We start from the raw sequence: 26607 nt of genomic DNA, 5'->3' as shown, positions 1-26607 counted from the left end.
GGCAAGTAGAGAATACCAGCCAGAAAGAATATGAGCAACCTGAATATAGGGCCAACATATTACTGGAATTTAGGCATACACCTGCTAGCTTTAGAGCTGGCATAAGTGCTCACAGATAAATTATATCGAGAAAATTAGACCTAAAATTCCATATTACCCAATATAAGCTAAATAAAGGAAATGTGGCAACACGATGTTTTTTGTGAAAATTTATATATGAAAACATTAAGAAATTCTTAAGTGCTAAAAAATAGCTACTACTTTAATTATATTTCACATAAATTCTAGCAAAATTTCTTAAACAATCATTATCTATCAATTAAGTGAAGTTTCCATCTGGGGTCTATATAGGATTCTCGCTAGGGAACGGAGGTGAGCATGTCATAGCGTGTTAGATAATCAGATCATAGGACCTCCTATGATCTATATATCATTCCAGGTCTGCATCCTGGATTTAGGGCTCCTTTTATCAAGCCACGCTAGCGGTAATTTTTAGGCCAGCGCAGGGGTTAGCGCGTGATGAAAAGTTGCGCGCGGTAACCCCGCTAGCGCGGCTTGATAAAAGGAGCCCTTAATTTTGTAATCATTTATGCTCTAAGCCTCCTTCCTACCATTTAGGGCTCCTTTTATCAAGCCGCGCTAGTGGTTTAATGCGCATAATAGCGTGTGTTAAACCACCGGCCGCGCTAGCCGCTAACACCTGCCTTGAGCAGGCAGTAGTTTTTTGGCCAGCGTGGGGGGTAGCGCGTGATTAAAAGTTATGCGCGCTAACCCGGCTAGCCCGGCTTGATAAAAGGAGCCCTTAAATTGATTATCCACAAGTGCTAAAAAAAAATTAATTTATTATGCAAAAACCCTTCTTTTTGCGTTCTGTATACAAAACTCCCCTGTTTTTGGTTTTCAAATAGAATATATCAAATAACCGATAGTCGCAATTTAAATGGTTTCTGATAAGCAATTGTTGCTTTTGATCAATTTATAAAGAACGGCAGTCACTCTTTTACAAATCCCCTGAGGAAGATCCGTGTAGGATTGAAACACTTCTCACCAACAGGCGTCGGGAGTTTGTATCTGCATTCCAGCGTTGGTGGTGGCTGGTTCCACTCAAGATAAGTGTTGCCTTTTTTCTTAACAACATTATGGCTGTTTGATATATTCTATTTTAACGAAACAAAAAAAGAAGATTATGTTTCCATGGACCATCAAGTTAAATTGGTCACGAAAAATGTTTTTGCTATGTTAAGAAGATTGAGGATGATCCGTAGATATTTTGAGGAATTATCATTTACTCTTGGGGTGCAGTTTTTATACTGTCCTGGATCGATTACTGTACTATAGAGAACTTAGGTTGTTCTAAATATCTCTTTAAAAGACTTCAGACTATTCAAAATGTCACAGTAAGGTTGATATTTTCTTTATCTAAATTTGAAAGGTTTATCCCTTATATGAAATTATAGCATTGGCTCCCTGCTATGGCTCAAATTCACTTTAAAATTTGTAGAATGGTTTTTAAAATTCTATATGGATTGTCTCCTTTGTATTTATTGGATTTAATCTCTTTACAATCAGTCATCAGTCTCAAAATTTGTTTAATATTAAGTTTCCAAGTCCTAAACAGATAAAACACTTTGGTCATTGGTTTAGGTCAGGGTTGTCCAACGTCAGTCCTCTAGAGCCACAATCTAGTCAGATTTTCAAGATTTCCCCAATGAATTTGCATGAGATATATTTGCATGCACTGCTTTCCATTGTATGCAAATAGATCTCATGCATATTCATTGGAGAAATCCTGAAAAACTGACCTGGCGAGAGCAAGGGTTGGATGCCCCTCATTTAGGTCTGTTTTTTTAATCGGGCACTTACAATTTGAAATAAGTTTCCTTTTTTTAAATTTGTTTTATAAGAGCTGAAGGTAATTACATGACATTTAGATTATTAAAAGTACATTTATTTAAGAACATTTTAGGTGATTGTTTAACTAGGTTTGATCCTAGTCACTGTTTTTCTTTGTGATCTACTTGGAACTCTTCGGGGTAGTGGCGGAATATGAATCATAATGTAATTAACACTTTTGCAAGCAGTGTTCACACTGAGCGTCAGTCCGTCTGAAGTTTTGCCTTCAATTCACCCATTTTAAGGTCTCTGTACAACATTGTTGTATTCCATATGGTTCTCTATTAGTGAAGCATAGGATAATTTGGAACCCTAAAGAAGGAGTATTTCTCCGAAACATGGACCGTGTTGGGTCCGTTCTCCATGTCAATGAGAGACATTTTTTGGATCAAAATATTTTATTGACTTTTAATAAAAGTTCCTGCACCTTGTACATTCCTCTCTGCAGTCGCTTTTTGATTAACAAATTCAAAACCAGATGATCCCTATATAGAAAGAGCACTGAATCAAAGCAAAATGAAATGACTTTCAAACTGAACAGGCCATAAAGGGATGTAAGCTAGACAGAGCAGCAAATACAACTCTGGCCATCTTATTGAACAGACTGGATGGGTCATACAGGTCTTCATCTGCCATCATTTACTACGTTAGAAAATATTTGGTACTATTGGACTTTAAGTCCTGGGATCATAATGCTATATCCCACTTATCTTATCATCTAAGATATTGCTCTGCTTCTGCTATATGCCAAGCTTCATCTCCAGATGCACTGTAGGTGGATTTAACATTAGATTTATTGTACAATTATTTGACATAGTCATTAATCTTGTGTACAACACATACAATTGTAATTTCATAAGAAGAGGCAGGTATGTAGCATTTTCTGTCCTTTCTAACCAGCTTACATTTCATGTAATTTCTTGTCTCAGTAGCTTTCTTGCCAAACGGGTGATTGATTTTTCAGTGTACTGTACATGGACGTTAGCGCTCCACTTCTGAACCTGTAAAGAGTTTAATGGCTTGTTATTCCAAGCAGCCAAAGCACTGCAAGCTCACACAGAGTCCAGCTGCATTTTAAACAAGGAAGGAAGTGAAAACCATGCTTGTGCCTGGATTTTTGGGGGCACTTTCAAACTGTGACCCATTTGGAAATGAGTTATTTCCAACTGAAACATTATCACTTCAAATAGTCTATGTGCAAGGCCCATGCTCTGCTTTTTCCTCTGTTTGGGACACGAATGGTGATATCTACCAGATCATATAATGCATCTGGACAGATGGATGGCTTGAATCAGTGTGGTGGCCTTTTTATTCACAGGAGTGCTGAAAGGGACTAAAAATACTGAATATTCCCAGGGCTTAGATGGCGGGGAGGCTGGGTAGCATTGACTCACCTGACATGTGAAGGGGCCCCTTCCTTACACAGGAGGCCGAGGCAGGGGTAGCTTGAACAGCACCCCCCATGAGAAGCCCAGACAGATTGGTGGCAAAACTTAGGACAAGGTAGTAGGAGGTGTGATGTCCAGCACATGAAGAGTGAACAGTGTCGTCGTATGGTGTCCAAAGTTAGCATTCTTAAATGGTTATTCAAAGGTTTACATGTGTGTGGCAAATTGTTATTAACAGTTCACATTTATGGCTGCGGCCATTAATAAATCCACTCTTTGTCGAAAACTGCAGCTGGTGTCAGCTCGGGGACACTGCTGCTAGCTGCAGAGCTTGGAAATTTCTGGCTGCCAGGCCAGAGGAGGTGGTCAACTGTCAGGGCTTCAAGATCCCCACCAGCAAGGGAGGTGGCTAATTTTAGGAGATGGTGGACCCATGACCCCTGTGTGTTCAGTACTAAAAGTATGTATCTGGTTTTATTCTCTTGCTGAGTTTAATTTCATGGGGTTCCAAGTTCTGTATTTGGTAAAGGTCTGTCTGTGTTTTATGTGTGAAGAAGTCATTTAAAGTTGTTTGTATGTGTGGTGAGGAGATTAGGGGGAGGGGCAGGGAGGCCCCCTTCCTTAATTTCTGAACTGGACCCCAGCATGTCTAAAACCTGCATATTTTATAAAATTGAGGGGAAGACTGTTTTGATTGGTGGTTGGAATGTGCTTTAAGTGTTCCTTTGTTGGCGTCCATCTAGATTCCTTTAATTAAGTATGTGTGCTTTAAGCCATATACATTATAATGCATGGAATGAAAAATGAAGGTTTGTGTGCCTTCAGATGGCTAATGAGATCAATCCTGTAACTTGTCATTGTTTATAACAGGAGTGAATGGATGATGGAAAATGTTCAAGGAGGGCACGGGCATGTGTATAGATTAACATGAGGAAACCAGTGTGAACCAGTTACCTTCTGAAGCATAATCAGAACAGGGTCTAAATCCAATAGCAAGGAGGCCAAGATGAACCATTGGTCATCTGGGCAACAGCACAGCTACACCCACTAGAGCAGTGGTCTCAAACTCGCGTCCTACCAGGTACTATTTTGAGGCCCTCGGTATGTTTATCGTAATCAGAAAAGTAAAATAAAACAGTTTCTTGATCGTATGTCTCTTTAGCTATAAATTACAATATTATTATTAAGGCTTAGCCAAAAGGAAAGATTTATAAACTATAAAGAGTTTTACCTCATGCAAAATTGTCATTTCTTTAATAAGACATTAACTATTTTTTTCTGCGGCTCTCCAAGTACCTATAAATCCAAAATGTGGCCCTGCAAAGGGTTTGAGTTTGAGACCATTGCACTAGAGGGAAGGCGATGGCCGCAATGTCCCAATGTTTGCCACAACCCTCACCATAAGTATCAGCCTTTCCATCAAGGGTGATCCCAAGAGGAGCTGAAACTCTAGGCCAGTGCTTCTTAAACCAGTTCTCAAGTCACACCCAGCCAGTCAGGTTTTCAAGATATCCAAATGAATATGCATCACATAAATTTGCATGCCCTGCCTCCTTAAGCATTGCTCTAGGCCAGGGGTAGGCAATTCCGGTCCTTGAGAGCCACAGGCAGGTCCAGTTTTCAGGATATCCACAATGAATCTGTATGAGATGGATTTGCATGCACTGCCTCCTTCAGATGCAAATCTATCTCATGCATATTTATTGTGGATATCCTGAAAACCTGACCTACCTGTGGCTCTTGAGGACTGGAATTGCCTACTCCTGCTCTAGGCAATATAGTCTAAGAGATCATTACAGATTGGGTTGTGACCATTACATCACTATGAGGTTCCATCATGACTGGATTATTGGTTATAAAGCAATGATAAGGATAAAACTGGTTCACACAAAGGCATGAGAAATAGGTTATTGACTAGATGATTGAGAAAACAGCTATGGAATTTCCATACCCTTGGCATCTCTGAGGGCAATCCATGATGTGAGACTTAAAGCCCATAATCTAAGGTTCTGGAAGGAATCCTGAACAGAGCTTTTGGTTCCAGGATCATTGCTGCAATAACCAGATTAGTAACAGTGAGAGAGTAGGTCCACTAAAAGGGGAAAATAATCCCCAAGGAGTTGCGAATGAGCACTGGTCCCAACTGAGATGGAAGAAAAGAAAGGAGAAAGTATCAGGCAAAAAAATAAATAAGCATAGAAGGAATTCCCTTGCCCTTCTCCACAAAGCCAAATGAAAGATAATTACAATACATGGTTAACAAACACTAGTATGATTATATCTGAGGACGATACATTTTAAAGAAGCTTCAGTTGGGCCATTAAATGTTCAGAGTCTCTGCATGTAGTACTGAAGTGTTCTTTGTAGAGACCTCTGCTATTCATAAGAACATAAGAATAGCCTTACTGGTCCATCTAGCCCAGTATCCTGTCTTTGCAGAGACCAATCCAAGTCACAAGTACCTAGCAAAAGCTCAAATAGTAGCAGCATTCCATGCTACCATCCCATGTCTCTCAACAACAGACTATGGACTTTTCCTCCAATTCAATTCAATTCTGAAAAAAGAAGCAAGATTAGAAATTTCTGTACTACATTCTCATAATATAGATTTTGAAGATGATCGCTGTAAACTGGATGACGGACACAAGCAAAAAAGGTGAAATTTCAGAATATCTAATGTGCTGCCTCTTGGCTTCAAGTTCTCTATGATGAGCAGCAGAGGTCTGTTTGACCTTTCAGGACCCCAATAATTTATTTCCCGCTTTAAACCAAAGCGGGTCATCTTTCTATGCAAACATTTTTCTTTTCCTTAGCAGACCCTGCTTCTTTAAAAAACACACCAAAACATTCAGGAGAGTGAAGCAAAGAGAAAGAACTCGGCATTAGCCAAGCTTGAAATGTAGGATGCTGTAAAAAGCAACTGGCATGTGAAAAGAGTTTTCAATTAGTTGTCTTGCTGTCTCTGTTCTGTTCAGTCCTGAGTTAGTCCTTCAAGCCCAGGTCTTGAGCATAATGTGTTGTGATGGCTTGCGATGCTGACGAAAAAATTCCTGTATTCAGACTTGCATCCGCTTCCTCACTGCCCCAATTCCCCTCTTCTGCTCCCCCCCCCCCCACCCCAACCAACACATCAGACAAGCTGTCATTGTATCACTTATCCAAACTCCTTTCTTGCTATGCTGTACAGAAGCAGCTGCAATTCTCAGGGTAGTCTAAAGGGTCATCACTTCCAGCAAATGAATCTGTAAGGATATTTCTGAAAGTGTGTTAACAGTCTGCTCTAGGGGAAGTCAAAACAAGAGAAAAAGGAAAATCACTAAAGGGATAATGCACCAGAGACAAGGGTCAGTTTTTTGGAGCATATATAACAGCAATACCACGCACACGAAAGAAGGTGGCATCACTTGAATGTTTCAGACAAAAGAGGACTCTGCACTTTGCTGAGGCACTGAATTAAGGTGCCATAGGAAAAGAAATTGAAATTAATGTATGGAAAGTTTCTGGATTCTTCACAATTAAGGCACAAAATCTGTTATACTTGAGGTACTCACAACTGATGGCCACCAAGTACCCTTAATTTCAATTCGAACCTCAGCGACACAACTCAGGACTCAGAGCTTTCATTGCACTAAGCTTTAAGTGTCAACTCGTCAATGGTTCATAATTCTTATATATTTCTCAATAATTTAAATACTTAGAATCTCTTACATTTAGAATCTCCTGATAAATATAAATACTTAACTTAATGGTCTTGATATCTGGGAGGTTACAGCCAACATATTTTGCCGAACGCTTTTTCAAGACCACTCCCCAGCATCAATGACGCCATCCCGCTTGACCACTTAAAGCTTAGGGCAATGAAAATTTTGAGCCCCGAGTTGTGTCGCTGAAGTTCAAATTGAAATCAATTGGGGACATCAATTGAAAGTTTCTGGAGCATTCTGATTTTTGGGTGACATTGTCATTGCTAACTTATTTTAGAATCCTGTAAGTGGTCATTTGATTACAATATGTTAACTCAGATAACATAGCGTAACATAGTAAAATGCCCTTCTACAAAGCTGCAGTAAGCACCAATGCCTGTCTACCGCAGCAAAAAATGGCTTACTGTAGGTTGTCCTGAGATGGCCCATGGTAATTGGGGGGAAGGGGTGCATGCTACCGGCATGCTAAAATATAAAATGTATTTTTTTAGTGCTGGGGCAGGTCTGTGGGTGGAGAGTTCTGTGTTAATTGGTTAGCACACTACCCTGTGTTAACTGATTAGTGCATGAGTCCCTACTGCTTGCACAACAGGTAGTGGTAGGGGCTTACGCACTAATAAGCATATTAGTTACATGGAAATACCTTTAAAACAAAGAGAAGGAAATATTTGTTCGCTCAAAGAAGAGTTAAACTCTGGAACTTGTTGCCAGAGGATGTGGTAACAGTGGTTAGCTTATCTGGGTTTAAGAAAGGTTTGGACATGTTCCTGGAGGAAAAGTTCATAGTCTGCTATTGAGACAGATAGGGGGGAAGCAACTACTCGCCCTGAGATCAGTAGCAATGAATGTTGTTACTATCTGGCTTTCTGCCAGGAACGTATAACCTGGATTGGTCAGCTTTGGAAACAGGATATTGGACTAGGAAGACCATTGGTCTGACCCAGTGTGGTTATTTTTATGTTTTTATGGTAAAAGTTCCCTTACAATAAATAACGGTTTTATATATTTATTGTACTAGTTTTGCTGAACGCCTAGATTTCCTTGATTCAGAGCAGAATATGCATTGAATTAAATAATTTTTATTTTAGCAATTAGTACAGATAAACATTTACAATGCATGATAAGTATTCCAGCACCAATGAAACATACAATGAGAATATCAACCAACTAAACCAGTAACAGCGGTTATGGGCTAGATTTCTGACATTTAGAAGCCCATCCCTAGCATTAAATTAAGGTAATTGATTGATTGGATTTATAGAATACAAACTATCAGAAAAATGTCCTTATCTGGTTAGTTTTACAGTTTAATACTGCAGAAGTGCATTAAAACTGATGGTGCATTTCATTCTTAAAAGTCTTTCAAGGAGAGCAATGAGAGGGAACCACGACTTTTGTTATTTTTGGTGAATCACTGCTTATAAACTAAAGCGGAGTAAAATAGAGTGACCTGTCTAAGGTCATACAGAGAGAATATGAACTTGTCACCTAGGCTACTAGATCTCACCTTTTTCCTATAATGATACCCCAAAAGGCTGCTGTGAGTTCAAGTCAAGAACAAACAAACCAAAAAACTGCAGACCTTGTACACGATGCAGGCGTGTCACCCATCGCTATTTATCCAAGGCTTTTTTCTTTTGATAATTTTCCCCTTTATCAAAAGTGGACCCCTGACGAAGGTTAGTCCGAAACATGGACCGTGTTGGGTCCCTTACCTGGTAAAAGGTTTTTAATCAAAGATTTACTTGTCATTATAAAGTCTGCCTGCATCGTGTACAAGGTCTGCAGTTTTTTGGTTTGTTTGTTCTGGATTGTTTTACACTGCAGACAGTTGAACCTTGGTTTCCTCCTTGGTTTTGGTTTGGTGAGTTCAGGTCAAGGCAGGAAACTACAGATTTCTAGGTCTTTTCAAACACTGGGGTCCTTTGACTAAGGCACGCTATATTTCCTGGGCGCCTTGGCATTTAGCACGCGCTAAATCGGTTAGCGTGCGTTAGTCAAATGACTCCTCTATTAGCCCTGTCAATCAGGGATGATGAGATTGAAATAAATATTCCTTGCATTAGTCTGCTTTTATGTTACTGAAATACAAAAGTTATCTTAAAAATGAATTATGTTTGAAAGGAAATTAAAGCCAAAAGAGGGACCCTGGTGAAGAGTTGAGGGGTCTAAAGGAGGTTTCATGCCGAATAGTCCTGCTGGTGTTGGCTGCATAGGGAGTAAAAGGTCTAACGTGAGACACTTAACCAAAGCCAGCTGTGTACAAGGGGAGATGAAAGCAGAAAATCAGACAGGATAAGTACAGTATTAGTGTGGGATACGCCACTCATTGCTGATTTAAATTACTGTTTTCACTTCCTGAACTCTTGGAAGATCAGGCCATGCAAAAGTGAAATTGGAAAAAAAAAAAAGTCTCTACATGGACAGTCCCCCAAAGAGAAACAAACCCCATTTGGAGACATTGCCCCAAGGAATAAAACATACACAATGATTAATCTAACAAGACACTTATAAACCGGCTTCTTAGACGTGTCAATTTAAAAAGTTATTTCAAGTGTCTAAGCAAAGAAGACTTCGTTCACCAGTTCAACCATCTTCTAGTGCAAGGCAAGCTTACTAAGACTGGGGAACTTTATTTAAGGGGGGGGGGATGAATTTCCAAATAACTATTAACAGTTCTTGAAATTATGTTTCCTTCTGAAAATTTTTACTGGAGTGAGATGCCCAGTTAGATTGTGTGAATAAACACTGAGAACCGCACAGGGTGTGCTGGGGAAAAAGTCTGAGATTTTTTTTCTGTTTCATTTTATTATGGAGGATTCACTTTGGGCTCCTTTTATCAAGCAGCAGTAGAACCTTTTACCGCCAGTCGGCAAGGTAAATGCTCTGATGCTCATTCAATTCCTATGAGCATTGGAGCATTTACCTCACCAGCTTGCGTTAAAATGCTTTACCGCTGCTTGATAAAATAAGCCCTTTGTTTTTTCATTCTCTTTTTAGTATGCACTAAAATGTGTTAGGCGTAGAACAGGAGAGTCACCTCCATAAGTCAAACACAACAAAACAAACAGTGGAGAAGTCCAATTGAGGCTGACAAGTTTTGTATATTTTACAAATCTCACTTGTTGACTCTCATCACCACAGAAACTTTTTGATTCCTGGACCACTTCACTCCCAAGCACAATATCAGCACTTGGAAGTGGTCTAGTACGTGTGGGTATATTAGTCACCATTGTGTTTAAAATATTCAAGACTCCTGATGCAGGCCAGTGCCATGTCAGCCATTGAGCTATTGAAGTGAATAAAAGAGATTTGTGGAATATACAAAACTCATCAGCCTCGATTGGACATCTCCACTCTCTAAAATGTTTTAGCTCATTAAAGCTTCAAAACATATAGCCTCAATTAGAGTTAAAATACAGTCATTTATGACCTCAGCAATACAAACTGTGAGAAAGGTTTCATTCATAGTATAATTTGCACTAAAGTCTTCACCGGTCAGAATTTTCTATCAAATCTTATTAATTTATTCATTTTTATTTATTTTTCTTTATTTTTCAAAATAGATTAAGAAAAAATACTCATCTCTTTATCAGAGCATAGCAGGGGTTCTTCACCGGTGAAGAATATACCCATACGTACTAGACCACTTCCAAGTGCTGATATTGTGCTTGGGAGTGAAGTGGTCCAGGAATCAAAAAGTTTCTGTGGTGATGAGAGTCAACAAGTGAGATTTGTAAAATATACAAAACTTGCCAGCCTCGATTGGACTTCTCCACTGTTTGTTTTGTTGTGTTTGACTTATGGAGGTGACTCTCCTGTTCTACGCCTAAAACATTTTAGTGCATACTAAAAAGAGAATGAAAAAACAAAGGGCTTATTTTATCAAGCAGCGGTAAAGCATTTTAACGCAAGCTGGTGAGGTAAATGCTCCCACCTGTGAAGAACCCCTGCTATGCTCTGATAAAGAGATGAGTATTTTTTCTTAATCTATTTTGAAAAATAAAGAAAAATGAATAAATTAATAAGATTTGATAGAAAATTCTGACCGGTGAAGACTTTAGTGCAAATTATACTATGAATGAAACCTTTCTCACAGTTTGTACTGCTGAGGTCATAAATGACTGTATTTTAACTCTAATTGAGGCTATATGTTTTGAAGCTTCTTAGATTTTTGGCCTTATAAAGATATATATTACTGCCTTATATATTTGTTTAGCTCATTAAAGCCATGGGGCGGGGGGAGAGTTATCAGTGTGGGCTACTGCTAAAACAGGTTCTTTTACTGTTAACATGGATTTTTAGTAGCTATAGTAGATTTCATTGCATAAAATGGGACCTGTAGTAAAATAGCACAAGTCAGTGGGAAAATAATCCATTTTAACAGAATGGTTAGAGCAGCTGCCTCAACACCCTGAGGTTGTGCGTTTGATTCCAACTACAGCTCCTTGTGACTCTGAGCAAGTCACTTAACACTTCATTGCCCCATGTAAACTGCTTTGATTGTGTAAACCACACAGAAAAAGTGGTATATCAAGTCCCATCCCTCTTTAACAAAATCCCATGTTGATAACTTGCCCCTTCATTGTGTGTTAAAATCAGTTTACTGCAAATTAATATGATTTGGCACACACTAAAAATGTAGGGTGTTAAAAAAACACAGCGATTCTTATCTATTGTTTCTTGTATGGTCTGTTTACTTGTGAGTTTATAACATCAGAAACATAGGAGGAATGTTTGTATGTGTGTTCAGGGCAGGATTAACCAATAGGCCCAGTAGGCACGTGCCTAGGGCCCGAAATGGTCAGCGGGGCCTGATGAAGGAGGGCATCAACATTGTTTTTTCCAAACAGCGATGGGCCCCTCCAGCATTGATTGGCAACATCCCCCCCCCCCCCGATCAGCAACGTGGGCCCCCCCATCGACGGAAAGTAAGACAAGCAAGCAACGCGGGTAAGAAAGGCAACGGGAACTGTAATTTTGCAAGCGATGCTGCTTGCTCAAAGCTTCCCTCTGACGCAGCTTCCTGTTTCCGCCTGGGTGTATGGTGGGGCGGGGCAGGGGGCCCAGTGTACTTGGGTGCCTAGGGGCCCTCGACAAATTAATCCTGCCCTGTGTGTTGTTTGTTCTCTGCTCTATTTCTGCCTGTTATCTTTCTCTTGTGTTTAGGCGTAGATGAACAGGAAACCGGATTCTCCTGAGCAGCAAGATTTGTTCTAAGGAGTTAATTCAATCTGAGCTCAATCTGAAAAAAAAATTTTTTAATTCTAAACTTCTTTGTGCTTGTTTTATGAAATTCATACACATAAGCCTTGCTTTTGCAAAGCCGCACAGCAACGGCCCCAAAGCCCTTTAAATCCCTTCAGGGCAGTTACTGCACTGGCCTGCGCTAAACGGCTTCATAAAAGAGGCCCAAAATTTCAAACATGTCTAAACTTTCAACTTTGATGTGGAATATCCTTTTGGAAGTTAGTAGTTTGTATGTAGTTAGAGATTTGGAAAGCAAAAATAAGGAAGAGATGGGAAGGTTAACAAAAAAAATAATTGTATCTTCAAAGCAGTATTGACTACTGCACTGGTTACCATGGAGGCACGAATAATGTTTAAGTTCTCTTGCATTTGCTTTAAATCGGTTTAGGGAACAGCCCCTATCTATCTCTTACCTCATTTCGTGCTATACAGCCCTACTAGGATAACCAGAAATTGTAATTTATTTGCCTACCCAAGGATCACTGGTTGTAAATACAGGTCCTTTCTGGATAGAACATTCATGTTTCAAGCAAGTAAACAGCAATCTTGGTTAGGCAATTACATCAATGGTTGACCTATGGCGCATTTCGGAAAGAAATTAAGGGGTCCTTTTATCAAGCTGCGGTAGGGGTTTTAACGCGCGTAATACCGCGCATTAAACCACCTGCCGCGCTAGCCGCTAATGCATGCATTGAGCAGGCATTAGTTTTTTATCCGGCCGCGGGGGTTAGCGCGTGATGAAATGTCCAACGCGCTAACCCTGCTAGCGCGGCTTGAGAAATGGACCCCTAAGACTGCATTGTTTGACAGATTTATTTCCTAAACAGAAGTCATACTAAATTTAATAATTCTATACTTTTACTATTTGTATTTTGTAAATCGCTGATTGTCCAGTTCTCTTCAGTGTAAACCGCCTGGAAGTCGTATGATTGTGGCGGTATAGAAGAATAAAGTTATGTTATGTTAATAAGGTACCTAGGCAAAAAAGGCATATAGGTGCATATTACATTAGGGATTTCTAGTCCGCCATTACCTTGCAGATCAAGGCGGATTACAAAAGAATTATCAAGGAAGTATTACAAAAAGATTTGGTCATTTTCAAAGAGAGTAAGAAATGAGTATGGCTATTTGTTTAGGGTAAATGGCTTTAGTGAGAGGCGGTGTTTGATATTTGCGGTGTTATTTCTTTTTCAGGGATTTCTTGAAGAGTATGGTCTTTATTTCTTTTCTAAAAGTTTTGTAGTCTAGGGATGCCGTCAGTAGATTGGCGATTTGGTTGTCTAGTTTGGCTGCTTGAGTGGCCAGGAGACCATCATATAGTTTTTTCCGTTTGATCTCCTTAATGGGGTTTGAGTTTTCCTGTGTCTGGTTGAGGTGTTGTGGATGAGGCGGTTGTTCAGGTAGTTTGGACTGTCTCCGTATAAGGTCTTAAATTGTAGACAGTAGAATTGAAATTTTATTCTTGCTGGGATTGGAAGCCAATGCGATTGTTGTACTTGTTTTATAAAGGAAATATATGCACCTGTCTGTCTTTATAAAATGTGACCGTCTCTGGAAAAGGTAACTAACTTAGTGGATCCAAAATGTTGAGAACGGCTGATGGGTCCATAAGCAGTTTGCAAAAATTGCACGTTTGAACTTCAGTAACATTTTTATGTTTTCACTTCAAAGGATGGGGTTTTGACTGTTGTATTACAAATTGCTTACTCTAAAGGAATATATTAAAACCTCATTTCTTGTTTTAGTCACCTTTTTTTCCCAGAGATCATCCTAAGTAGCATCTGCTGAGCTGCCAGGCAAAGTTACACCTCCTCTGAGGCAGGAGTGAGCTAGCAAATATTAGCAGCTGTGCATGCAGTTTCTAAGATACACACAGATGCTGTCCACTGCCCACTCGGGGGGAGGGGGGGGGAACACCTGCCTTTATACTGCAAACAGCAGACACTGTATTGTCTAGAACTTACTTCTATAGATGGATTTGCCAAGGCAGCATGTCAAGCACCTACTTGAGATGTTCGACTTCCTCAAAGTGCTTTAAAAATAACTCCTTTAAGCTCTTCTAAAATTGTTTGCTAGCAAACGCACTTAAAATGGATGCTCCGTAAGATAGCGCCTGGGTTTACATGATCTATAATTAGGCATTCCTTGGGGCGTGGTTTGAGCAGAGCTGGGGTGGAGCTGTGATTTAAATATGTCTTTTATTCTCATACAAAAATGTAAATATGTTTCAAACAAGAGGTAAATGTAAGATTGACTTTTATGTGGTCCTATTTATGAGGTTAGCCCGGCCGCTCAAGTTCATAATAACAGCACTTAACCAGCCAAGTGCCGTTTCCACCTCTGGAGCACCCCCAAAATAGCCAGTTTACATGTTTGCGCTAACGTGTTATTTTCAGCGGCACTAAGGCCCAGATTCTGTAACCGGCGCTAGTTTTTTAGGCGCTAGTAGGCACCTATGCTCAGTAAAAAAAAAAAAAAAAAAAGCCATTTAAACAATATTTTTACTGAGTTTCAAAGCGCCTAGCAGTGCCTAAAAAATCAGCACCAGAATTACGCCTCCGTAGGCGCTTTAAGCCACACTGTGGCCGGAAGTGGCGTTAGTCAGCCTAAAGCGCCTACAGAGGTGCTATTCACATCAAAGTAGGCGCCGGAAATGTAGACCTGGAAAGCCCTGGCCTATATTTCAGGCACCTACCTTTGCCAGAGGCATGATTCTGTACCCAGCGCCATCACGTGATTGATATGCGATCACCAGCCACTTTTAAGGTGACCGCCAACAATGCCTTTGGTTACAGAATCTGGACCTCACTGGTTAAGTGCCACTGAAAATTAAGTTAGCTCCATTCAGGTGATTTAACTGGCCAGTTAACTCACTTTGCATATTGATCCAACATTTCTAAAATACATATGCATATACATTGTGACAGCCGTGTACAAAGGCCTTCTGCAAGGAGCTGGAGCGAGGGAGCTTTGCTTCTGCCCTAAATGTCACCACTAGGACCACCTGGGATACAGGTAGGCCCCAGGAGGCCTATCTAGACCTTGGGAACTTTGATTCTCATGGGCTCAGGGAAGGGGGAGGAAAGAAGGGGGGGCTGGAGGTCGGAAGGGGGATCAGGGCTTCTTTAAACTTAAAATATAGTTGTGCAGGTCCCTGCCGATATTCAGCCTGGACCCACATAACTGTCTTACACAGGTCTTGGATGAATATCAGTGGGTCCCACATAGGTCCAGCAACCATCCCCAATAAATTTAACCCCTGATATTCAATACCGCCGACCACTGCTGGCTGAATGTCGGCTGGAATGTAAACTGTATATTATCTATATTAGTATTAGACCCCTAGTATGTGTCAAGTTAGGACAAAAACTTGTATCGTAAACTTGTATGTGTATGTTTAACCTGTAACCCATTCTGAGCTCTTTGGGTACAACAGGATAGAAAATGAACTTAATTAATTATTTTAAAAAAAAAAAGCTGTTTAGCTGAATATTTCATATATGTGCCATTTCTAAAGTGAGCCCCTATAAAGCCAATATTCTGAAATGATAGGGTTACCATATGGCTCCAGAAAAAGAAGAATGGATTGAAACATCTGGGATTTACTTCCATTACTTTCAATGGAAGTAAAACCCAGGTGTCTCAATCCGTCCTTCTTTTTCTGGAGCCATATGGTAACTCTATGAAAGGATAAGCTCCAAAGTTAAATACCCTTTTTCACCACATAATTTAGGCCCTCAGTGACACCAAATTTAGGCCTGTAAAACTTAGGCTCCTAAATTAGACCAGTTATTTTTCCTACATTGAGGGAGCCCAAGTTAGGTATCTAGTCATAGAAATCAGTATTGTACGCCTAAGTTAATTCTTCCAATCCAACCATACTTTTGGGCCCAGCCCATTTTTTTGCGTCTTAAATTTAAGAGCCTTCTAAAAATTGGTTCCTAAATTTAGAGGCTTGGCTTGTTGGGAAGAAAGTATTTCATTTAGGAAAATCTAGGAGCCTAATTTCACACACAACTTTACACTTTCCTGGATTTGGGTGCCTAGTTTGGGCACAATTTTGAGATGTGTGCCCAACTTAATTGGCTAATGAGCCATTAACAAGCAACAATCGGCTACTAACAAGCAAATATTGGCATTAATTGGCACCAGTTAGGATTTGCGCATGCATCTGCCTTTGCACTATTCTATAACGCTTGGTGCCCCACTCCCATAGACCCAGATTCTATAAACAGCGCCTAAATCAGCCGGCACTTAGAAAAATGGCACCAGCTGCGTGTCACTCATGCTTAGACGCCATTTACAGAATCATGCTTAGCTGTGCCTATATAAAAATTTAGGTGCCAGAAATATAGGCAAGGGTATTTAAAGGCCTACGTTTCAGGCGCCTAAGTTTTTGGAGAATTGCGCTTAAGCGGTGCCTATATCACGCTCTACCCTAAAAACTCCTGCTTAGGCATTAGGCACCGCTAAGCACCATGTGCCTACCTTTTTTAGAATTGGGTAGGCGTCTATTGCCCAATTACATTGATTTTTCAATTATTAAGGCTAAGGGGATTCTGTCAATTAAGTTATTTTAGGTACCCTTTAGATAGGGTTACCAGATTTTACAGAAGTAAAATCCGGACCCATGGCCATGCCCTCAGACCCACCCAGTTCTGCCCCAGCCCTGTCCCCCTCAACCTGTTCACTTGTTCGGAGCAGCGTCGGGAGGGCATCTGCGCATGCTTAGGTGTGATGCAATGATGTTACATGCAGGTGCGCATACGCATGACGCCACCGTGTTGCATCTTGATGTCGCTCCCAGCTGGAAGTTTTTCGAAACCTGGACAAAGTGCCGGTTTTTGAAAAGCCATCCAGATGCCCGGACATGTCCAGGGAAATCCAGGACGTCTGGTAACCCTACCTTTAGAGAATCTGGCCCATAGGGTGCAACGGAAAAGGGGAGGGGCATGAGTGTATCGGGCTGTTCTGAAAAGTTGTGTGCGCTGTTATAGAATAAAGGGTCACACCCGACTTGGGCATCAGCATTTACACCAGGTTTCAGCAGGCCCAAAGTTAGGTCACAGGAATTGGGCCAAAGTCCAAGTCTACAAAGGTCTTTTCCGGCACCCTTTTTTGAGTGGTGTGTATAGAATCCAGTGGTATATACAACCTTATTACCAACCGAGGGACCCGACACGGTCCGTGTTTCGGACAACAAACCTTCCTCAGGGGTCCATGGTAGATAAGGTTTTGCAACAAACATCATTTTTACAATCCAGCACTACACTCGTTCGAGCACTTGTTTTTTCCTTTAATGCTGTTTGTTGCAAAACCTTATCTACCACGGACCCCTGAGGAAGGTTTGTTGTCCGAAACACGGACCGTGTCGGGTCCCTCGGTTGGTAATAAGGTTCTATATACCATTAGAGTTTGAAATAAACAGTACCTGCATCTTGTACATAGCCTGTAGTTGTTTTTGGTTTTTGCTTTTCGCTTGGTTTTGCTGCAGTTCCTGTTGGATTTTTCTCTTGTTTGTGGTGTATAGAATCCAGCCCTATCGCTCTTTAAATGTTTTTGAATCACACGTTGGTGTAAATTTGAGACTTGGACACTGCTTTGTCAAGCAGTCACATTTTCTCTAGCAGCTATGACTAAATTAGGTATTTCCCAGTATTTTTTTAGTGATATAGTGGAATATGGCACTTCATGTGTTTTCTTCTGAAACATTATTAACCAGGGTCTTGCTTTCTCTTTTTTTTCTACTACAGAACTGCAGCGAGAAGGAAGTATAGAGACTCTGAGTAACAGCTCAGGTTCCACCAGTGGAAGCATTCCACGCAATTTCGATGGCTACAGATCACCTCTTCCAACTAATGAAAGCCAGCCTCTCAGTCTCTTCCCTACAGGTTTTCCTTAAGCAAGTCAACAGTGCAGGAAAATCAAGATCGACTCTGAGAAGCATATGATAGCCTAGACAATCAAAATGTGCATTTCGACTAGGGTCATGTGACCTGTCCAGAACAAGCACTGGATGAAACGGATTTGGACATATTTGACTTAGGCAACGCTTTAATGCTTCTATTGACTTGTGCATGTTGAAATGGAAACTTTTTTTTTTTTTTTCAATTTTAATCAAAAACGAATTATCTGAAACATTTGAAATAAGTCAAACTGGCATATAAGAATTTTCACTTTTTCATATCAGGCGAATATTAACTGAAACCGCAGAGAAGGCGGTGTCAGTTAAAATTTTGTGTTGGTTTTAATTCATTTGTCAGATTTCTCATATGCACACAACCCTACGGGTAATCAGCAGGCAATTGCCATGTGGTAGGTATTATCTTATGCAAAATGTTGAGTGTTCTAGTTATATACAGCATCATTTTGGAAGATAACTAATTAGCTGAAATTTCTGAGTCATTTTGCTGCAGTATAGTGCAATGCGTAGACTGTTTTTTCTTAAGTTCAAAGAGCTTCACAGCAGATTGTTTTTGAAAGAATGCAAGAGTTTGCTAAAGGAGCAAAGGGGAATGTATTTTATCTCTGCTGTAGTATATGCTTCTTGATCATGAATTTTCATGCTTTGGATCATCCTTAGTGGGGAGGGTGACACCAGGGCGTAGCTAGTTAGATAAACCCACATTATTTGATTTTTAATACCTGGAACTCTGAATTTGTTTAGTTTATGAATGCAAAATGAGCTACTGCATTATTATGAAAGAAAAATCACAGTGAATACGTTTGTGTCGAAGACTGTCTTTTAAACGAAAGTCAGCTTCTCTTGATATCATTTCTGCAATTGTAAATAGTTCTTTCCTCATTCCCGCCCCTAGTTATTTTAAATAATATCAGGATGGAAACAGATGAGACTGTTTTTAATTTTTTAAAGATTTTTCATGACTGTGCCAGTTTTATTCATGGAAAAAATTTGATCTGATTACATTTTGACACAGCTAGCAATCCTATATTTCATGTGACAGGTAAAGCAGGGCTCAGTCTAGATACTACTTTGTTACTTTTGTGTAAATCTGAACTTTAGTCTTCTATAGAAAGAGCACGTGCTGGATTCTGAGCGGGTCTTTGTAAAATGGCATGTTGCTTCCATATTTTTATTTATATGGATGTTGTATTTTTAAAGGAAAAGTGGTGTCATCATGTGGAGTTGAACAAAAAAAAATAATTAACACATTTTGTTTGTCCACAAGGCTAATTTTATTCCTTATAAAAATGAAAACCACACAAAATTTTACTTAAACAATGTTTAGGGGTCACTCCACCTCGCTGTTTTGTTTTTTTTAATTACCACTAAGCTTAACAGTGTATTGTAAATCTTGTGCTCTCGACAAATAATCAAGGGACTATGGCATAAGATCCGCCTTTGATGCAAAAGGAAACTTCTTTTGGTAGCTTGCTACTAGACGAAGAGCAAATTGCTTCTGTTCTTCATCTTTTGTCAAAAGTATCTTTGTATTTTTCGATGACGCTTATCCCTCGTTCTGCTGCATCATTAACAAATCAATTTGGATGCCCGATTCCAAAGTTCCTTGAAAACTGGATTGTCAGTCCACTCTGTGGGATGTTTCTTCAGCGATCAAAACATGACTGTGTTCTCTTTGTTACAAGACTTTCAACGGTCACAGTTTCCTTCAAATCTGTACACATGAAACGTCGTGGAATACCTGGCAAAGGTGGGCGCTGTAAGTTTTGCACCATTCGTAGCTTTGTTTCAGGTGCAATTCTATCATCAGAAATTGCAAGTGCTGCTTGGACTATAGATGTCTGGCTGTGAGCGCCTTGTTTGCAATAGTTGTATGTGGATATGTGTTGAGAGTAGACAGTTCAATATCATTGTATGCAGCTCTAATTCCCACACGCTTCTTTCAACTGTCGAATATACACAAGACTGACAAAGCCAAGTTAGTTACATAGCCGAATCATCTTGCTGTCATCTGAAACTGTGCTCTGAATAGGTACATCCAGTCCACATCGCAGTCTAGCAGTTGACAGCTAACAGACTGACTTCCCAAGGAGCCAGTTTTGGGTACAGATGGCACATAATTAGTTTGTAATCACCTATATACACAACACACAAGCAGACAGTACATGTGGAGTGACCTCTAAATATTGTCTGATCGAGCTGAAATTTGACACATGAGTAAGACATACTAAGTGGACAAAAATGAGCCTTCTGGAGACAAGATTTGACAAGGTTCATTTTTTTGCGTACTACCATGGGCCCCACCCTATTGAACATATAGCAACATTTAATCAATGTGTACTGTTTTTCCATCTTTCAGTATTTGAAAGTAGAGTTTGGCGCAGTGGTTAGAGCTACAACCTCAGCAGTCTGAGGTTGTGGGTTCAAACCCCACACACTGCTCCTTTGTGACCCTGGACAAGTCACTGCCCAGATATATTAGATAGAGTGTGAGCCCACTGGGACAGATAGGGAAAATGCTTGAATTACCTGTATGTAAACCACTTTGAGTGTAGTTGTAAAAACTACAAAAAAAGGTGGTATACAAGTCACAATCCCTTTCTCATTTCCCTTTTCTATTCTAAGCAGTATGGAGAAACACATTTAAGTTTGAGATGGCCCCTTATTAGTTCCGATATGTATTCACTTTGATCATGTACCTTATTTTCGACTATAAGGGGCCAATTACATAACTGGGTGCCCCACTGCTGCTCAGGGAGTGTCTATTCTATGGTTTGGGGGGGTGGGGCGCCTGGATTCTGTTATAGAATACTAGCATAAACCCACACTGGTGTGACCATTTATGCCAAGTCAGAGGGTAAATTGGTGCACTTAAGTGTGGTAGAACTTAAGTGTGTAGAACTTACAATATTCTAGAAGTTGTGCATATAAAGGTTATGCCTCTCCCTTGCTCCAATTATATGTATGCCTCCTTGCATACTCTTATAGAGTTCAGTTGTAGAATTGCTCTTTGAATATGCAGAAGACATAGTGATTGACCATGAATTGAGCAAGGTGTGGATTGTCAGTGAGTTTCTGTACTGAGATAGTGTAATTAATATACTTGTAGCACTCTCTGTACAGAGTGCCATAGGCGTCAGAATGGGAGAGGCCACAGGGGCCATGGCCTCCCCAAAAATTCTCGGTCGCTTTTTTTTTTTTCTTTTTGGCCCTCCTGCCCACCCTTCTCCTGGTGGTGTTGCTTATATCTTCAGGCAGCCACCGCGCAGCATCAAACAGCAGGCCTGCCCCAGAACCCTTCATTCTACTTCCGGGGGCAGGACTGCTCATGGATGCTGCGCGGCGGCAGCTGAAGATTTAACTAAAGCGCCGGGAAGAGGTGGGTGGGGGACTCAGGAGCTCTTTAAAGATCATATGCCAGGACAAAGCTCCTGGCACCCCCCCCCCCCCCCCCCCCAAACAAAGCAGCGTTCTGCTGCCTATGCAGAGTGCAATAGAGGAAAAAAATGTATGTTGCCTATCTTGTATACTTGTTGGCTGTGATGCCTTTCCAAAAGCTCGGGTTACTTTGGATTCTAATGAGCTGAAGGAGAGCCATCAAATATCTTCCCATGCAGGGGCCATGACATTGCCGATCAGTGTGTATCAATGACATCCATCCTCGGCAGCCCACCTTCAAACTTCATTGGAGGGTATCTCCAAGGTTGCGAGCATTCTAAATGCATTCTATTTTGTATATTGAGAAATGCCTATTCACGTTCCCCTTTTTTGGTCCTGAGCCTGGATAGAGAGGCAGAGTACTAAAACCCAAAAAGAGAATGGGGTCCACCCCAGAGATCTCCAGGGGCCGCCATTGACCTCCCCCACCCCCCCCCCCCCCCCTTTGCCTTGCATTGAAGAACATTGCTGTAGGACATGAGACTTCACAGTTCCCTTATTTAGGTACAGTATCTCATGTACAAAATGACTGCAACCTAAGTGACATGATAAAATTAATTGGATAAATCAAAGGTATAAATAATGGAGAAGAGGCGAGCCATAGTTAACGGAAAAAATGTCTTCCCATGGAAGTATGCTTAGTAGCAATATCAAAACTATTTCTTCATGAAAAGAGTCATGGATGTATAGAGTGGCCTTTCTTGGAAGATGGTAGAGCATGGAATAAGCACAGAGAAGCAGAGAAGAGAAGGGAAAGCATTTGATCGGGTGGGGTTTAGAGCTAATAGCCAATGGGTCAGGGATAAAGCATGGATGACTAAATGGCCTTTGTGGCCCTTATCTGCCATCTTGCCTCTCTGTGTTCCTAGTTTGTGGTGGAGGTAGGAGTAGAACCTACGTTTCTCTGTTTCATAGCTCTGTATGCAACAGCCAGTCCAATATTCATTTTGTGGATTAGTGATATATAGTAGATGCTTCTACTAAATATCTATGTAGCACTACAAAGTTTACACAGTGTTGTACAGATACGCATTACACCTAGTCTCTGCCCCTCTAAGCTCACAGTCTAGTAAAGACAGATAGATGTCACTAGATTCTACAAAATAGCTTTCTATAAGTCAACTGGAATGGAAAACAGAAACCACTGTAAAACTTTGAAAAATAAACTGAATTTGATCAGCATAGTGAAGTGGTCTGTTGTCTTTCTGTTCTTTGGTGATTGTAGCCTAAGCACTAGGGAGGTCATTAGCCGAGCCGTTTCCAAGGGTAATATTGTGCTTTTATGAAATTCCCACTCTAGATGCAGATTTCATTGTATGCATACTTTTAACCACTACAGGGGAAGCTGCTGCTGGCAGGAGAGATTTGTATGCATGTTCTTTTCTTCATGAAAAGTATCTGTACAAATTAGCAGGCTTAAATGGGTTTGGGTACTTCTGAGACAATTTGCAAAGTGAATGTAGTATACATGTATGCATTTATTGAGAAAATCCTGCAAAAGCTGGTGGAATGAATATTATGTTTATACTTTTCATCCAGGCAAGTGTAGTATGATTTTGCAACATGTTGGCGAGCCAAGTAGGCACCAACTTTGAGGCTATTTATAAAGATACAGATGCAAAAGAACATCTTTACAGTTGGAAGGGCCAAACTAACCAATATTCAGCCTATGCCCAAACTCTTCAGTTGCTAATACTGTCTACTCAAATACCATGGTCTTCTCCATTCCACTGCATATATAGGCACCTATGTGCAGAGCTTAATTGGTAGACAAAATGGAAGTAGAACCAGAGAAGAGATGAGCAACAAAACACAGGAGGGCTGGTTAGGGAGCAAAGTGATTGTTCTCTGCTCCAGGCTCACTCATCCTGGCTGCTCTAGAAGCCGAAAGGAGGTAATAGAAATGTGTTTTAAGCCACCACCACCACCACCGCCCCCCCCCCCCCCCCCGGCAATTAAGCCCGGACTATGTGTCTTTATAAACTAGCATTGCAAAAGCAGCTGAAATTGCAGTTGAAATGCAATCATATACATGTGCACCAGCTTGAGAGCATGTTTAAAATATTTGCATATATAGTGCAGACGTGTAACATGGCCTTTATAAAATAGTACCCGGAGTAAAAGTGAACACACATACTTGTACAGTATGCATTACCATGGGTATGATCTGGGCAGAGAGTGGGTGGACTTCACAGGTACACACTCTAATTATTAAGTACACTAGTATTAATTATTTCTATAGTGCTACCAGATGCACGCGGCACTGCACAGAGTCACAATAATCTGTGCCTAAACAGTTACATGCGTTCTCGGGCAGGTGTAAATTTCCGTGACTGCATTCAAGATGTGATTTTAATAATAATAATAATAATTTATTCTTATATACTGCCAAACCAGTAGTTCAAGGCGGTTTACAGCATGAAAGAACTGCACAAACAGTGAATTACTTACATGAGCATATCAACATTTCTCAGAAAATACAAAATGGCAGTTAAGTCACATATTTATCAAACAGATAAGTTTTAAGACTTTTTCTAAATAAATAATAAGACTGAGCTTGGGGAATAAGCGTACTCCAACATGAATTCATTGCACTAGCCTGAAAATGCAAAAGTTTTTCCTAAGAATCTCTTATAACGACATGTTTTTACTGATGGAAACGTGAACCAGTACGTTTTTTGTGTATTCTTATTTGAATTTTTAAAAATTCAAAGTGGGAAGAGAGGTAGGTTGGAGTCAATTCAAATAAAACTTTAAAACGGATACAGCCAAATTTAAACAAAACTCTAGCCTCAAATGGCAACCAATGGAGCTTAAGCTAGTAATTTACAAAGATACATCCTTATAAAATAGCGCTTTAATAGGCACCCATTTGGCTCTTAATCTAGGTGCCCTGTTATAAAATTACCATCCACGGGATCAATTCTACAGCTGGGCACCTCCATTTAGGTGCTCCTTAGGACCCTATTCTATAATAGTACCTAGATTCCGTTATAGAATACTTGCATACCCTGTTATCTGTACACCTTCTCCTTTCCCCACCCCCCACCCTGGTTATACCAGTTATAGAGCTGGCCAGTGGCGTAGTGAGGGTGAGAGGTGCCCAGGTTGGTGGACCCCCCTTCCTGGCCTCATCTCTGCCCCGCCCGCTCCTTCCATGATCCACCCCCACCATGCACGCTCGTGCTCCCCCTTCCCTGCCCCCATGCCCTCTAGTTGTTCACCACCGCAAGCAACAACTTCATCGTGCTCTTCACAACCCCATTGGTTGTGTGCGGCACCCAGAAGTGATGTCAGCAGGAGAGCCGATGCGGTTCTGAGGAGCACGTCGAAGTTGTTACAGTGGTGAGCAACTATGGGTAGGGCGCTGCTCACGTGGCATGGGAAGGGATGGAGAAAAGGAGGGGTGCCGTACTCCTACCAACATGGCTCTCGGGGTGGACCGCCCCTCCCCCCTTTACTACGCCACTGGAGCTGGCATAAGTGCAGACACCTAATTGTGGCAGAGACACACATAACTTACAGTATTTTGTAAGTTACATGCGTAAGTGAGAATCCTGCCTATATCCCACCCACACCTCACCCCATGTATGTGCTTTGTAAGCTATGAGGATATATGCAGAATAATATTTAGCACATTGGCAGATGGGTGTTTTTCTTGCCAAACCCTTCTCATTTGCTTTTTTCGAAACCTATTTTCTAGATGGATATCTACAGTGGTTGTCTGCAGTGTGTGTAAATCTGAAGCGACCTCCCCAGCCTAATTGTACCTCCCTCTCCCATTTCCCCCTTTTATTTTTATCTCGATGCATTTATTAATCTTTCCTTCCCACGCTTTCCTAATGTATCATGTATGTTCATGTGTAAATGTCTCCCCCCTTTTTTAGTTTAGATAAGTTTTTATTCTTCCTTTAATTTATTGTAAACCGTTTAGATACCTGTATGATAAATGGTATATCAAAAATAAAGAAACTTGAAACTTAGTAGTTTGGGTGAGACCAGGGCATACTTATGATTTGGACGTTTTACTGCATTAATCAGGAAAACAAAGAAAAAACTGACTCTTTAGTCCCACGGACAATGCAAATTCCAGCGAAAACAGAGATCTGTGGAGATGGTGATGTTCAAGAAGCAGACTTTATTCAAAAATGTACAATTGGATAATCCACGTAAAATATGATAGAGATGTATGGACCCTGCAATAATCAAACATTTTAGAAAATGTCCAGGACACAATTTGGATATTTGGAGCTAGGCCTGGTTTTAATAATGAATAAGTTCCAAAAAGGTACCTAAACTGACCAGATGACCACTGGAGGGATGAAGACATGACCACCCCCCCCCCCTCCTTGCCGCACTCCCCCAGTGGTTACTGATCCCATCCCACCCCCAAAGATGTACGGTAAATGAAATATTATATATCTGCCTTTATGATAGCTTCAGAGGTTATGGCCAGTACACTTCCCCCTCCGTATTCACAGAGATAGGGGATCAACATGGCCGCGAATACAGAAAAACCGTGAATAACTGTACGTATGTTATTCGAGTTTTTTCAGTAAAAAGCATGAAAAAAGACACAAAACCACGAATAACCTTACCTGTTCCTATGAAGAAAGTGCTGCGATTTTCTCTGTACAACACTGAGAGGATTGATTCTCTATCTGCATCACTGGGAGGATCAATTTTCTCTGTACATCGCTGGGAGCAATGACGTCCTGTGACCTAAATTTGGGGGCGGAGCCTGCAAACAAAAAAATGCGAATAACCGAAACCACGGACAATGAAACCGCGAATACGGAGGGGGAAGTGTACTAGAAGAGCAGCCTAGTGAACGGTGTAGTGAACTATAGGGATGAGGATTCAGGCCTATATCTCACTCTAACTACTACACTTGTGATGGATTATGTGAGCCTTCCAAAACCCACCCAAACTCCACTGTACCTACATATAGGTGAGACCTAAGAACATAAGAACATAAGTAGTGCCTCTGCCTGGTCAGACCAGAGGTCCA

The 26607-nt window shown here is 40.7% G+C and overlaps 1 protein-coding gene across 9 annotated transcripts in view; it reads left to right on the top strand.

Annotated features, from left to right (window-relative positions):
- The window catches only part of BCAS3 (BCAS3 microtubule associated cell migration factor), a 1368214-nt gene extending 1344703 nt beyond the window's left edge, over positions 1 to 23511 (top strand). For 8 of the 9 annotated variants that reach the window (XM_033921866.1, XM_033921867.1, XM_033921869.1 and 5 more), the window contains one exon: positions 17989 to 23510. In XM_033921866.1, the coding sequence (XP_033777757.1) occupies positions 17989 to 18137 (149 nt within the window). In that variant the 3' untranslated portion in view covers positions 18138 to 23510. Of the gene's footprint in view, positions 1 to 17988 lie in introns of all 9 variants that reach the window. The other variant, XM_033921865.1, reaches the window with a different exon arrangement.
- The last annotated feature ends 3096 nt before the right edge of the window (positions 23512 to 26607 follow it).

This window comes from Geotrypetes seraphini, chromosome 15, assembly GCF_902459505.1.
Source record: "Geotrypetes seraphini chromosome 15, aGeoSer1.1, whole genome shotgun sequence".
In the NCBI taxonomy this organism is placed as follows: Eukaryota; Metazoa; Chordata; class Amphibia; order Gymnophiona; family Dermophiidae; genus Geotrypetes; species Geotrypetes seraphini.
This window is presented reverse-complemented; position numbering and strand designations above follow the sequence as displayed.